The 14,771-nt window shown below is 59.6% G+C and overlaps 1 protein-coding gene across 3 annotated transcripts in view; it reads left to right on the forward strand.

The window, feature by feature from the left end:
• Positions 1–14,771, forward strand: part of ZNF609 (zinc finger protein 609) — a 48,180-nt gene that overhangs the window by 9,796 nt on the left and 23,613 nt on the right. For 2 of the 3 annotated variants that reach the window (XM_082769137.1, XM_082769135.1), the window contains exon 2: positions 1,821–2,681. In XM_082769137.1, coding sequence (XP_082625263.1) covers positions 1,935–2,681 — 747 coding nt within the window. In that variant the 5' untranslated portion in view covers positions 1,821–1,934. The remainder of the gene's footprint in view (positions 1–1,820; positions 2,682–14,771) is intronic. The other variant, XM_082769136.1, reaches the window with a different exon arrangement.

Genomic DNA, 14,771 nt, shown 5'->3' on the forward strand with positions numbered 1-14,771 from the left:
TTCGTTCACGGGCAGTGGGTGACGCTGGGCCCAGCAGACGGCGCATCACCTGCTGGAGGCTGCGGGGCCAAATCTCTGCCCCTTCGGCCATCGTCCCACGTCCCCGAGCTCTGTGTGCCTGGGGAAGGGACCGCTGCCGGCTCAAACTCTGGGCCGCCTGGCTCCTCATCCTTTACCCCTCCGGCCGAAGGAATCGCCGTGGGTGCCACAGTGCAGAGGGAGGCCGTGCCGTGCTCCCGAGGAGCTGCGGCCTTCCTCGGCCTGGCGGTGATTTGGAGAGCTCGGCTGGGGAGAGGGGCTCTGGGGATGCTGGTGAGTCAGGGCTCCGGGAGAGGAGGAGGAGGAAGAGGAAGGCGAGAGAAATGCGTGGGGTGGCTTTGGCAAGCCGTTAGCGACACCGGTGCACAAAGTGATCTCCTGATTCGGCACTTTCCCTGCCGCTGAAACGAGAGGTCAGTGCTTTTCATTTTCAGCTTGCATGCTAGCCCCTGGCTCCTGGGGTTAAAAATCTCCGTAATGACCTGTCAGAGAGTGGATTATTAGCTGTGCAGAGCTGGGGATGCTGTGGGGAGCAGATGGAAAATGGTCTGGCTGCGGCAGCCTGTCTGATGAAAGAATCCTTGGCATTTTTACAGTGTTTGCATCTCTGGAAACGCACCATGAAGCTGCTTTCCAGGCTCCTGCCTGCTGGGGTTTGAAGAAATTTGTGTGTGCGTGCGTGTTTTTTTTCTCGTTTCTCTTTAAGTCACCTGTTTTTTGAAGTGCTGCTCGTAAATACTAGCAGGAGCAGGCCGCGAGCGCGGCGGGAAGGGGAAGGACGATGGCGCTGGAGAGGAGCTTCGTCCAAATGGGTGGTCAAGGATTTCTTCCGAGATCTGGAGACTGGGGCCGGGGAGCTGCTGGGAAGAGGCCGTTTCATGTGTTAATTACGTCTCGTAAATGTAATTGCCACCAGCTCATTGCAGTGAGGGACTTCGGTGCTTTCCCACCTTGCGTGTGGCTTTGCTTTTTTGTTCTCCTCGCCCCCCCCACCGCCTCCAGAGACGTGTCGGTGTTGCTGTGCAGTGCCTTGGGAGCTGGCCCTGCGCTGTTTAAAAACCAGGTACCCGCGTGGCCCAGCCCAGCCTTCCCCCTCGTTTGGAGCCAGATAATTCGGAGCAGGGCCCTGAAGCACGGTGCCACCTCTCGCTGTCCCACCTTGGGGCACGTGAGCTGGGAAGCCGGCGCTTTCCTCTGCGATTTGGTCTTCGGTGACGGCTCTCATGCTTCCAAGCGCCAGTCCAAGCGCCAGTCGTGTCGCAGGTGCCCCGGGGCTGGGATTTATTTGCCACCAAGGCACTAAACCTCGTCCCTGGCAGCAGGGAGGAGCCCCCCCCCAGCAGCCCCTGGCCGTGGGTGGCATTGGCAGGAGAGGAATCAATCCTCCATCCCAGGGGCAGCGCGCGGGCAGCGCTCAATAATTCAGAGGGAAATGGCGAGCGGGGAATGTGTGAGTAATGTCTTGTTGGAGCCGGGAGCTGTGACCTGCCAGGGCCTCGTATTGATCGAGGGACCGCTGCCAGATGGCTCCTGCTGCAGGGACAGCGAGGAGGGGACGCGGAGGGAGGGAGCCTGCTGCCTGGCGGCGGAGGTTTGGCTGGGCCCGACGCGGGATTTGGGTAACCGGGGATGCAAAGTGACGCTGGTGGCCTGGAGGGGACCTGCTGCGGGGACAGCTCGGTCCTGGTCCCCTGCCTGCATGCTGCCCGTGGTGCATCTCCCTGCCCGGAGTGCCTGCCATGCTCTTCTCCTGTAACTCTTCTCTCTGCTCTCCCTTTCAGCAGCGATGCCGTCACCTGGGCAGACCCCGACCGCTGGCAGCCCAAGGACGTAGGTGCAGCCGCGCCGTGGAGGCAGGGAAGAGCCTTGAACCGTGAGGGGCCGTTAACTCTAAGATGTCCTTGAGCAGCGGAGCTTCCGGAGGGAAAGGAATCGATGCGAACCCGGTAGAGACGTACGACAGCGGGGATGAATGGGACATTGGCGTAGGGAATCTCATCATTGATCTGGACGCTGATTTGGAGAAGGATCAGCAGAAATTGGAAATGTCGGGCTCCAAGGAGGTGGGGCTGCCGGCACCCAACGCGGTGGCGACCCTGCCTGATAACATCAAGTTTGTGAGCCCAGTGCCAGGCCCGCAGGGCAAGGAGGGCAAATCCAAGTCGAAAAGGAGCAAGAGTGGCAAGGACAGTGGCAAGCCAACCCCGGGGACCTCCTTGTTCACCCCCGGCGAGGGAGCTGGCGGCAAGAAGGAGGCTCAAGGACGCTCTGGGGACGGCGCGAACTCTGGTGGCTTGGTGCCTGCCGTCACCCCCAAGGGCTCGGAGAAGTCGGCCAAGGCATCTCGCAGCGTGGCCGGCTCCAAGAAGGACAAGGAGGGTGGTTCATCCAAAAGCAAGAAGGAAAGGAGTGAGGGTGCGGGGGCTCCGTCGGAGAAGGAGCCTGGTGTGCTGCAGCCCCTGGCCCTGGCGGTGCGGGTGGGACAGTACGATGGTGGCCAGGGAACGGAGCCTGCTGCTGCCGAGCAGCTTGGGAGTATAGCTATTGACACGGGAGCGGCGCTCAATCCCTTGGGAGTTAAGTCGGAGCTGGAGGACGGGGAAGGCGAGTGCCGGCAGCTGAAAAAGGTCAAATCGGAGAAGGTAAGGAAGGGGCCGGGCTGCGGGTGGAGGCGGCGGCGGTGCCGAGCACCCGTGAGACCCCCGGTCCCTGCAGCTCTGCAGGAGGAGCCGGGGCAGACGGGAGGGTGACGCCCTGCTCCCGTGCCACCTCCAGCAGAGCGGGGCACTGCGGGTCTCCAGCCTGCTGGCTGCCACGCTCCGCTTCCCAGCAGCCTCACCTCTCCTGCTGGAGCTCCCCGAGGAATGTGTTTCTCTCCAGTTGCCTCGTTTGCAGATGAGACCTTCGCCTGTTGGTAAACGCGGGCTCTGCGTGGGCGTGCGAGCAAGCACAAGGTGCGGGGCTGACGGGAGCCGCCTTGCTTGGCCTGCTGTTGGTACGTGGGCTTTGTCCCACTCGCGGTGACAATCAGCCTGGGGCCACCGTGCTGCCGTGGGTGGTTGCTCCGTGTCGCTCCTCTGCTAATGTGCGGCGGCGATGCTGAGCTGGCGCTGCGTCTGGGCAGGAGCAGCCTACGGATGCCCTCTGCTCTTCCAGGAGCCCCGCAGCTCCTGCTGGTGGAGCGTGCCCTGGCCTTGTGTCTGTCTGTCTGTCCGAGCAGCACTTCGGGTACTCTCAGGTATGCCCATCTGTGTGTTTGTGCCTACAAGAGCTCATTTGTGCTGATCGCACGCGCGGTGTCACCGTGCCCCTGAATCCGAGCGGTCCCAGTGTGCCCACGGAGCGATTTTCTTGTCGGTGCAGGTGGCGAGTGAGGGAGCCATGGCTGGCAGGCATGTGGGGTGGCGTTGGCCTGCTCCCAAAGGGTCCTGCACGTGCTCGCTGGGTGTGACGGGGGGATTTTGGGCACCAGGAAGGGATTGGTGCACGCAAGGATGGGCCGCACTCAGCAGATTTGGGAGAGTTGCTGAGATCAGCAAGATGCTGGGGAGATATCTGCAAAAAAAAACAAAAAAAAAACACAAAACAAAAAACACAGTATGGAGCATGAAAATCTGGAGCAAAGGCTGGGGATGACGGGTCACGGGGTGAGAAGCTACTGAGTGTGTCAGGGAAGGAGATTCCTGGGGCAGTCGGCTGAAGCTTGTAAAATGAAGGAGTGGCGTGGGGAAGGCGCCTTGTTTCCGTGTGCTTCCCAGCAGCAGAAGCGGGGTGAATGATTCCAGGAAGAGGGGCAGATGCTCTTCCGTGTGATGGCTTTGAAAGGCCGCAAAAAGCTGCGGGTGCCGAACGTTTAGCGGTGCTCTATGCGCCTGGGTGGGTTTGTGGAGGAGCAGTGCTTTGGGCGCTTGTTTGGGGCAACATCTTTGGCTTGAGGAGACCCTGAGGGGGGCTGGAGCCTGGGAGGTGTCACAGCGTGCTTGGCTGCTCCGCTCCCGAGCAGCCATCTGCTGCTGGCTGCACCTTCGGTCCTACCCCGCGCTGCCTTGTCTGCATTTTGCGGTTCAAACCGTCTTTCTGTCACAGATTCAGCTGCAGAAGCCCTACCTGCGGGGAGAAGTGCCGAGGTGAGGTAGGGGTTGTGAAGACAGGGCGCAGACATCATCCAGCTGCACCGCGAGGCCGCCCGTGCTGCTGTACCCATGCTGAGTCGGGCAAAACCATGTAGGGGCAGGCACGGCCTGGGGGGGCTGAGCCCCGTGTAAACAGCCTGGGTCTGGAGGAAGGTCTGTGGGGTTTGGGCTGGGGGGGAAAGCTGCCAGTACCCATCTACGACGGCACACGAGGTCTGGAGAGCAGGCGGAGGTGTGTGCCGGCTGCGGGAGACGGCTTCCTGCCCACCCCGAGGCAAACCCCGCTGGGAAGCGAGAAACTCGCTCAGAGCGAAACAGGAACGGTCACGCCGTGACTCAGCCCAACCTTTGGGCTCCGGCAACCTGGCCTCCGCTTCACCCTGCCCTGCGCCCGCTTCTGTCTGGGCTGCGGCGCGTGGCGGGGAGGCCGCTTTCCGCCCGGGGAGCGAAGAAGAGGGGCCGGGAGCTTTCACTGTGCCTTCCCGGCTGGAGTCGAGCTCTCTCAGCGAGTATTTTTCCTTGACAAGGTGCTTTGGTGCCACAGGCAGATCGCCGTTTGCCCCTCCTTCCTCTTTTGTGCTCTTTAAATACCTCCCGGCAGGGTGTTGCAGCCCTCGAGTCCTTGCTGGGTGTAGAAGAGCGCCTTGCTTTGGTTTTCCGACATCCTCTCACATCTGTGCGTCGCGGCAGTGAAGCGAGCAGGAGATGTTTGCCGCTGTCACCAGATGTCTGCTGTGGTTGCTGCTGCCCGGGGTGAAGCTGCCATGCTGCGCCCGGCACCGACAGCCCCAACACCCTTTTTTTAGGTGTGTGCCCTTGGCCGCATCCTGGCCTCCTGCGTGCCCTCCTCTAGCTTGGGCATGAGCGCTGCAGGCGCTGCTCCTCCCCAGATATGTTTGTGGGGGCAGGATCGGGAGCTTAATGCTCGCAGGGAGCCTTGTGCTGCTTCACCCATCTCTGGTGTGTGTGGACCAGTGCCTGGGCTTGCTGGTGCTGGGGCACGGCATTTTTTGGGGGGCAGCACGGCATTTTGGGGGAGCACGGCGGTGCTGGCCGGCCAGGGGATGTCAAGCACTGAACAAAAGAGCCTCCCAGCTCTTGGCTGCTGCTCCGGCTTTGTTTTGATTGAGAGGTTGTTCAGCAGGAGGAGGGCGTTTTAGCTGACGAGTGTCCAGATGTGACGCTGCTGCAAACGAGGAAAAGGCAAACAGAAGCCGCTGGAGACGCGGCCCTTCAGAAAACCCTCACTGCCTCACGTGCGCCGCGCTTTGGGGCAGCCCGGGGGGTGGGTCTGGGCATTTTGGTCAGAAGCCACCGGGGCGTTTTCACCCTGCCTTTCCCCTCCACATAGAGACGTTTCTTTACTTTGGGCACTGCATTTTCTTCCAGCTTTGCATCTCACAGAGACGGATGCTCTGAGACTGCTGTGGGCTTGGACCCAACGTGATCGTGGGAGCAGCGCGTTGCACGTGGCCCTTAATCGTGTGCTGCTGCCTCACTTCATCCCGCTGGTGCGAGCAGCTCCGTCTGCCACGGTGTCAGCCATCGCCAGCTTCTTGCTTTTGCCCTCTTCTTGGCTGGCTGCTGATGGCACAGGTAAAGCAGCGTGGCACATTCACATCACTCATAGCTTCCAGCTTTGTTGTCTGCACACCGTGTATTGGCCTCAATATTTACCCCTCCGTGGGCAGATCCTTTGCTCCGATACCAAATGATTCAAGCAGCTTCTCTGCCCTAACCTGCAAAGCCCTCCGAGCTCCCTGCTGTGCCGTGCGAGGCTTTGGCGAGACCCAGGCCGCTCTGACGGCGACTCCCATCGCACTGAGGATGCAGAGGGTGCCCTTGGGAGCGGCGTCGTGCGCTTCCCCGGCCTCGTGCTTGGCTGTGCGCTTGAGATTTTGACCCGTGTGTGTTGGGCAGTGCCCGTCGTGGGCTCGCCTCTTCGCAGCGCTCCCCACCCTCGCCCCGGCTCCTTCAGGGAGCTGCAGCTGCAGCGGCTTTGGCAGCCCCGGCCGAGGCCGAGCCAAGGGCGCCCGGGAGGCGGCGGGGAGCGCGCGGCAGCAGCTGCCGGCTCCTCTCGCTGCGGTTTCCTTTCTCCAGCCATGCTTGAGTAAGCCGCCTCCGGAGCTGCTGACAGGGCTGCGTTTGGAGGCCTTGGAAATTACACTGCTCATTTCCTTATCGTCCCCTGACCTGCAGTGCAGAGCCTTCTGCTGCAGGAACAAGGCGAGGAGGGGGCACGCAGCCAACATGTGTCAAGAGCTACAAAGGAGGAAATTGGACTTGTTCACTTAAAACCATGGGGTTAGTCTTTGAGTTTTGGCTCCTACTGAGAGGTTATTTATATGTGTGCGTTTTTTTTTTATTTTTTTTTAAAGCTGCTAGATGTAGCAGGCTGGGAGTTTTGGCTGATCCCACCTCGTAAGATTCCGTAGTGCAGGCAGGGGAAATCTTCATCTCCTCCCGCTGGATTTCCCCGCGTTAGCAGTGAGAAGGAAGGACGAGGCAAGGCGCCGAGGTCCATGCATGACCTGTTTGCGTTGCCATAGCTGACTGAACAGCTCTGGGGGCTCACCTCAAAGCACAGCCCCATCGTGGTGCACATCCATGGCGCTCTGGAGACAAGGACTGGCGGCTCCCCATCGAGGCCACGGTGGCACGAAGCACGGCCACACTGTAGGAGCTGGGAAGGCACAAGGGCAGAATGCCAACGTGGGAGTGAGGAGGTTGAAGGAGGTGGAGGGGTTTGCACTGGGTGCACGCCGCTTCCCCGGCTCAGAAAAGCCGTCAGCCCGCTCCGTTGCGCGCTTCGCGGCTCCCCAGCTGTGGATGAAAAGGCCAGCGTGTGACCTATCCTGCTGACTCATGTGCCCGGTTTCTCCTCCAAAGGAGACTCCTTAGCAGATGGTAACTGCTTGAGATGGGTCAGATTTTGAGGCTAACTGGCTTTGGTGGATTCTCTTGTGTTTGTTGCTTTGCTTCCAGGCTGGCAGTGGCTGCTTATTAGCCTAATGACCCCTGCTACACAGCACCATTTATCTGGCTGAGCGAGATTTCTTTAAAGGAAGATTTGCTGGCGTCTCCAGTGCTTCACAACCCTGAAGGCTTCAAAACCGGCGAGCTGCTCTCGCAGCCCTTCCGGGGAGCTGATGCAAGGGGAGTGTGCCAGGAATAATCCGCTAATGAGCAAATCTGCTCCTCCACCTGGCAGCCGGGGAGGCCGCTGGGAAGGGCCGCGGAGCACGGCGCTCTGCCTACACCCTCCCTTCGCTTTTTAAGGCTGCCTCACAGAGCACCGGCCACCTTCTCCGGGTTTCCTGCGAGCGCAGTGTCCTTGGTGCCATTCATTCCCCACGCCGTGGTGGCTCTGCGTTCCCGATACCTCACCGGTGAGCGCGGGGCCACGGCCGGGTGGCTTCGGAACATCCTCGTTGGGCAGCTGGGCAAACCTGTGGCCGACCTCATGGCCGTGAGCCAGAGGTCACCGCGAGATCCGAGCCAACCAAAACAGTCACGGGTCCGTCCTGGCGCGCTGTGGATGTCCCTTCGCAGGATGGAGCTAACCACAAAGCTTTTTCGCATGGTGTGGTAACAGCGCGTGCTCCTATCTGATGATGTTTCCCCTGCTCTTGACACTGAAGTTGGTTTAAAAGTCGTTAATTGTCTAGATTGATCTTAAAATATTGCCTGTCTCTTGTGCGCTCGGGGTCCCTGCAAACGCACTGCCGTGAATCGCACGGGGAGCGGGCAGAGCAAGCAGGAGGAGGTCCTCACATTGCCCACCCCTTCAGAGGGGTGGGATGCGATGCAGCTCCAAGGCAGTTTGCATCCCAGAGGAGTCCCTGCTGCTCTCAGCTGCCCCTCCTGCGTCCTGGGGGTGAACGTGGAGCCGCTGCCTCCCTCTCCCCGCCTCAGTCTGCCCCAAACGCAGCGGGATGCGTGCTGGGAGCCGGCGGGCTGGCAGGTGCTGCAGGTGGAGAGAGTGCAATTACAGCTACAAATGGCGGTGTTTTTTTTTTTTTTATTTTTCTTCTTTTTATTTTATTTTTTTCTTTTTCCCACCCCAAGCCAGAAAGCAATTTCATTCCAGGAAGCTCGCTCCCCCAATTAGCCATGTAAATGCGATGTGATTTTTCCCAGGTGCTATGCAAATGAGCGCTCTTCCCCGCATCCCTTCTCGCCCCGTCCCTGCCTCCAGTCGTTCGGGTGCCGGTTCGCTGCCCGTGTGCTGGGAGCAGCCCCCCTCATCCTTCGGATGGCTGGACGGCTTAGATGGGGCAGAACCACACGCCGGCTGGCCCAGCACAGAGACCTGCACGTGGGGCAGTGATGGAGCAGTGCCGTCCCGCGCTGGGCACGCCGAGGGATGCAGCTAACGCGGCCGTACCGGCTCTGAGCGAGTATTTCCAGCCAGCCTGGCAGCGTGGGAGCCCTCCCTGCCCTCCCTGCCCTCCCCGCTCCTACATCTCCTCCGGCACAGATGAGGTGACCTTGGCGAGACCGAGGGAGCAGGGGCAGCACAGCCGAGCTGGGAGGTAGGCTTGAAAGAAGAGGAAAGCTCCGGGGCGAGGCCGGGAAACCTCTTTTGAAGGCTGAAAAGGATCCTGTAAGGGGAGGATGGCGAGGAGCCAGCGGGATCTTTGAGGTGGTAACGAAGTCATCAGCAAGAGCTGGCGAAGCCAGCCTGGCCCGGCCGGGGAGCCAGGAGCATCTATGGGGCGCCTTGTGAGCAGCGCGGCGATGCGGCGCTTGGCGTGCTGTTTGCTGTTCTGTGGCTTGCAGGGGAGGAAGGCCAGCGTGTATATATATCACAGACCCGAGCCGTTTGCTAACAGGAAGGCTTCTTTTTTTTTTTTTTTTTTTGCTTAGCATTAACATTTCAAGGCACAGGAACCCTTTAGGTATTTAGTGTTTTATGGTCTTCCAGGCCGGCTATTAATACTCCACTTTGTGTACAAGGGTGAAGGGAGCTGGAGGGGCTGAGCCTCTGCAGGAAGGGCTGTGAATGTCCCTTTGAAGGAAAGCAGCCTTTCCTTCAAGACCCTACAGCCACGAGCAGAGCATTTGGTAACTGCAGACCTGGGGGGGGAAGAGCCACGGCCCCTGGCGAGGTCGGATCTTGCATTAAAAAAAAAAAGCACACAAAGGCTGCGTGCATGAAACCACCCTGAAATGTGCCTGGTCAGCTGGGGTCACTCCTGGTGGAGCCGTGTCCCAGGCAGCAGGCAGCAGGTCTCCGCAGCGAGGGCCTCGCAGCCTCCCTTCTGTTTTTTTCTGTTTGAGGCTGCCTCGGGCTTCCTGCTGCTCTGCCTTCAGGCCTGCGCGAGCCCTCGGGTCGGAGACCCCCAGGGAAGGGGCTTCCCTCGGCCACCCCTTCACGGCGTCCCTCGCGTCTCCAGCCTTCGGCAGCACGAACGAGCGCGACCGGGCTCGCAGGTGCCTGGTGCCTGGGCAGGAGCCCAAGCGCCTCAGCCTGCGGCCCACCAAAGCAGCCAGATTTTCTGGGCAAGGCGGGCCGTGGTTTGGCACGGGCTCCAAACCTGATGGCACGTAATGAGAGTTCAGCTTGGCAGGGCTCAGCGCCGGCAGGGAGATCTGTTCCGAAGCCACCAGCGCCGAGCAGAGCGTGTGGGATTTCGGTGGAGCTGGCCCTTCCTGCGCAGCGAGACCCATACCCTTCGGGAGCCCTCGTCCCTGGTCAAAGCTTCCCAAACGCAGCACTGGAGAGGTACCCGGAGGTGCTACGTGAGACAGAGCGCTTCGAGCATGGCACAAACAGGGCTGTTAAAACCCAGTCTCCTCTGGGAGCTGATGGCCTGATAGGGGAGATGCGAAGAGAATCACTTTCAATTTGCCATTGATCCTAACGAGCCTGCGTGGGAGCCTGAGGTGGCCCGGCCGCGTCGGTGGCTATTAACGCCGGCACTCAGCGCCGCTATCAGGACTGCCTCGCTGCTCAGTTCTAGGAAATCGAATAAAGAGAAAACCACTTAGGAGGATTTTAATCAGAACTTGGCAGAAGAATTTAAGGAAATCCAAGAAATCTTCTGACAACCCCGCTTCGTGCCGAGACTGCTGATGAATGGAAAGGGTGAAAATGGGGGCTGCGGCCGGGTTGGGTTTCTCCTGGGCTGTGAGAGCAGATCATTTAGCACTTCTGCTCCCCGCACGCTGGGAGAGGGGACCAAGAAGTGAGCTTTGTTCCCGGCGCTGGAGGCTTGCTGTCAGCTGATGAAAGGCATCCCAGATCTGCTGGAGGTGTCCAGCACCAGCTTGGGAGGAGAGGATGGCTTGATTTACAGTAATAACTGCTTCAGTGGCCGTGCAGATCCGGGCAGTAGTGTGAGATGGTTGGGTTTCTTTGAGAAGCTTTTGGTAGCAGTGGTAAATGCTGGTGGGACTGGGGAATGCTGGTGTGAGGTCCAGAGCATCTGTGGATGGCCAACAGAGGAGAGCTTCCAGCGGTGAGCTGTGGGGTCTGCAGCCAGCCCAGCACCAGAAGAGCTGTCCCCCTGCTCGGACAAAGGTGCTGCTGCGATGGGAGACTTGTCTCAGCCCTCCAGACCTGACTGAGAACTGGTGGTGACCCTATCACGGTGTTCTCGAGGCTCGAGTTACTCATCTGGGGCTTTGACTCTCCTGTGATTCCTCCTGCAAATCTTTATTTTGGGAAATTTGATTGAAAATCCATGGGGCAGTACGAGTTGCTTGACCAGAGAGGGGAAAGGGATCTGCAGGAGCATTTTTGTGCATGTGTCCGGCAGATGGGCAACCCAAGGCAACTTTTATTTCCAGCTCCAGGTGAGGTGAGCGTGTAGATTTGGTTTATGAGAGCAACCCCCCCCCCCCCAGAGTTGTTTATTTATAGTGAGCTTTCCAAGGCTGCATTGTACTGCTGCTTTGTGTTTTATTGATACTCCAACATCTGGGCTCTTCTTCTAAATCTGCTTTCATCCAAGAAGAGGTTAAGGGAGTGAGAGCCGTTCTGATAAACCTGCCAAAAATAATCTTTGCCTGAGACAAAGTGCCGCTCTCAGGGCTTTCTCTTGTAAAACCCGTGGCGTGTGGGCATGACGAACAGCCGGAGGAAGCCCCCGAGTGCTCCCGCTGGGGGCTGCAGGACTCTGACTGCGCATCCGAGTTTGTCACCTGCCTGGCGAGGTGATGGCAGAGCGGCCAGCGAAGCTTCGGGGGCTCACGGCTGGCTCCTGGCGAGGAGGGACCCGAGCGCACGTGGGCAGGCTGGTGGGGACCAAACTGCTCCACCAGGACAACGTCGGATCCTGCACCCAGCCCGAGAGCTGGCGGAGCGTTGAGGTGCCGAGGAGGCAGCGGTGGCAACGCGACACGGATACCTGCAGGAGCCATCTGAGAAGCAGGTTGGTGCGGTACCGGAGCCGAGCGGTTGGCTCTCGGCACCTGGGAAGCTCAGAGCTGAGCTGAGCACAGCAACCTCAACTCTGCCCCCTTGGTCATGTTCCTTCTGGCAGCGTTTGCACAAAAAGTCACCCGTCCGTATGCTGGGGCTTTGTTTGACAACTACGGCGCGGTGACGAGGAGCTACGTGTGTGTGCTCCAGAGCAGCGCGGCCGTGAAGCAAAATACTTCCGAAATACCAGAATGCAGCAAAAATGCATGAAGCTGTGTGCGTTGGGGGATTTACCGGAGGGAGCTCCGTGCTCTCCTGACTTGCAGGGCTCCAGCCCAGGCCTGGGGACGCGCTCTGCCTCTCCTGATGGCCACCGCATTGGTTGGGCTGGGCGTGCGCATCCCGTCACGCCGTGGGGTTTGTGTTGGGCACCTGGGCTTCCCGGTGCCAACACCAGCGGCCGTCACGTTTCAGGGAGCAGTTCCCCTCCCGGCCTCGAGCTCGCCACCGCTGCGCTTCGTTTAAAAGGATGGCGGCACCGGAGGGAGCGGGAGCGAAGCGCGAGCGCAGCCGGGAGTTGTTGGAGATGACGCTGCGGGGGATTAAAGCTGTGACCAACTCTGAGCGCCTCGATTCCATAAATAATTGTGCTGCTAACCCAGAGGAGGCCCTCTGAGCTCCGGAGGGAGCCGCTGTTTGGTCGGGGCCAAGAATTTGGAGGGGCTGATGGATCCGTCCTGGCGGCGGGCTGCAGCGCGGCTCCAGCCCCGGATTTATTGCTGTTGGCAGGCGGTCGCACCCGGTGCAGCTTCTGCAGCTCATGCCTTCCCGGGGACTGGGGGGCAAACGCTGCTTGTTTTTTCTAGACTAAAATCAAAATCTCAGTGTTGTGTCACTCACTTGTGTTCTGTTCCCTCTGTTTGCGACCTGCTCTGCTTCCTGCAGCTGTCCCCGCGGAGGAAGCACGTGGACACGGTTCCACCTTTTGGTGTCTCATTTGCAAAGCCCCTCGGAGGGGCAGTGCCACGAGAGCTGGGGGTGGTTGCTGTGGGACTCACTGCTAAGGGAGGCACGCTGGCTTGGTGGCACGCTCCTCTTCACCTGCCCCACCTGTGGGCTCTCCCACCAAAGCCAACTCGCACATGAAAGCCATCGGGCTGCAGGCACCTCTTGGAAGGTAGGGAGCCTCGAGGGGAAATCTCTTTCCAGCACGTGCTCAGCTTGGGCTTGGGCATGGGAGCTCTTCTGCGTCCTTGTGCGGTCATCGGGGCGTCGCGGGAGGTGTCCTGGCCACGTCCTCCCACACTGCTGCTCAAGGGTTTGTGCAGCCATGTGGGGAACTGGGTCAGGGAAATGATCCAATTAAAAGCTGTGCCGAGCAGCAAGGAAAAAAAAAAAAAACAATAAAAAAGGCAGGTTTTAAGCAGGCGGGTTCCCAGGGCTGCACAAACGCGTTGGTAAAAGAGGGGTTGGGGTAGGAAGGAGCAGGGTGGAGCACGGCGAGATGCTTTCTCCTGGCGTTGGTGCCAGCGGTCCCTGAAGACTTGCTGAACTTGTGCTGGTAGGGCAACCGCAGGGGCAACAGGCCTGGTGAGAGCTGGCGAGCCTTCTTTTCCTTCCTGGGAAGCTCAGCCTTGCTCCCTGCGGGTGGGCTGAGTTTGCAGGGCTGCCGTCGCTCACGGAGAGCGTCCTTGTCCTGCTTTCGGGGGGCAGCTCCTCTCCGGAGGGCTGCGGGTGCAGGAGGGGAGCGCTGCACCCCGGCTGCCTGGTGCCAGGGGGGTTGCCTTCGGTAATCCCGCCTAATCCTTTAATCTGTATCACCACTGATAGGTATTAAAGCAGCAGATAAGATTCAGACCGTGGCTTCCAGCTCAGCGATCTCCCCACCCTCTTCCAGCTAAATCCGCCTGGATGGTGCTTGCCTTTAAGGGGACCGTGCTCATTTGCCGAGCGGCTGGCAGGGGCTGGATGAGCTGCTCCCAGCTGGAGCACGGCCTCGTTGTGGGGCTGCAGCCCTCCAGACGAGCCCATCGAGCCGTCCGCATCTGCTCCCAACCCCCGTCGGGCTCGGTGACGGACATCTTGTGCTAGGAGGAACCACTCCAGTGGCGTCTTCCTCTGCGTGTGGCCGATCTGGAGCAGATCTGCCTCCTGCCGCCTTTTCTCTGCGATACCCTCCTGGACGTGAGGCTGATCTGACTGTAAACGCTTTGCCCGTACAGCATCTGGGCACCTTTGGTTCCCCGACTGGCCGGGCTCAGTCCCAGCACCCTCCCGTGAAGGTGAGGCCCTGCAGCTGGTCATCCTTAGGCTTTCCATGCATCTTCTGGGCTGGTGACGCTGGGGAGAGCAGCTCCCCGTCGAGTTCACCATACAAAGCAGGCCGTCCCTGCTGGTTTTGCTCTCCTTTCCCCATCCTCCTCCAGCTTCTCCCCATGCGCATGGGATTGCTCGGAGTTTGCCACCGATTCTCTCATCAGCAAAGCCATGGTTAATCCTGCCCTTAAATCCCTTAAGCTGTCAGCAAACAAACCCCTTCTTAAACTTCTAGCACGCAAGCCCTGCTGGGACAGAGCCTGGCTCGCAAACCCAAGGTTTTATTTCTCTTCCCAGCTCCTCGAGCTCCCATTTTCTGCCAGCACCGGAGCTTCTCCTCCCCGTGGCTGCAGCCCGGTGCAGTGGGCGGCTCGATGTCGGCATGACCCGCAGTGATAGATCCTGGGTGTGAAAATTCAGGTTCCTAATAACCTAATGACAGGTTCCCGGCGTGCCGCCGCCTTTGAAGTCGCAGGTGAAGATTTGTTATTTAGATGCGGGGCAGCTGAGGCTTCAGCCCTTCGAGGAGCCTCGTGGAGCGGGCGTTGCTCCTGCTCTGCTGGGGCTGGACAACGCAGCTCGGGGGCTGCAGGCTGGAGAAGGTGGCTCCCTGTACATCAACCCACAAATCTGTACTTGGAGGTTTCACTCCGAGTGATGGTGAATCCCTCTCAGGCCAAGGGATTCCTTCAGAACACCAGGTCACGCTGTGCTGGGCCGGGTTTTCAGAGATGGTTAGGGGGGTGCTTTGGTTGTTTGAGTGCCCTGTTTTGGGGGAGCTCTGAACATCCACCCTCAGAAAATCTGCATCCTCTGAGGTCTTTGGCAGAACCCGAGGGAACAGAAAGCACCGAGCACTTCTGAAGTTCACTGCCATCATTTCCTGCCTTTCTCTTCCACGTAATTTAGTTTCT

Source organism: Aythya marila, assembly GCF_965140915.1.
Source record: "Aythya marila genome assembly, chromosome: 11".
Classification (NCBI taxonomy): domain Eukaryota; kingdom Metazoa; phylum Chordata; class Aves; order Anseriformes; family Anatidae; genus Aythya; species Aythya marila.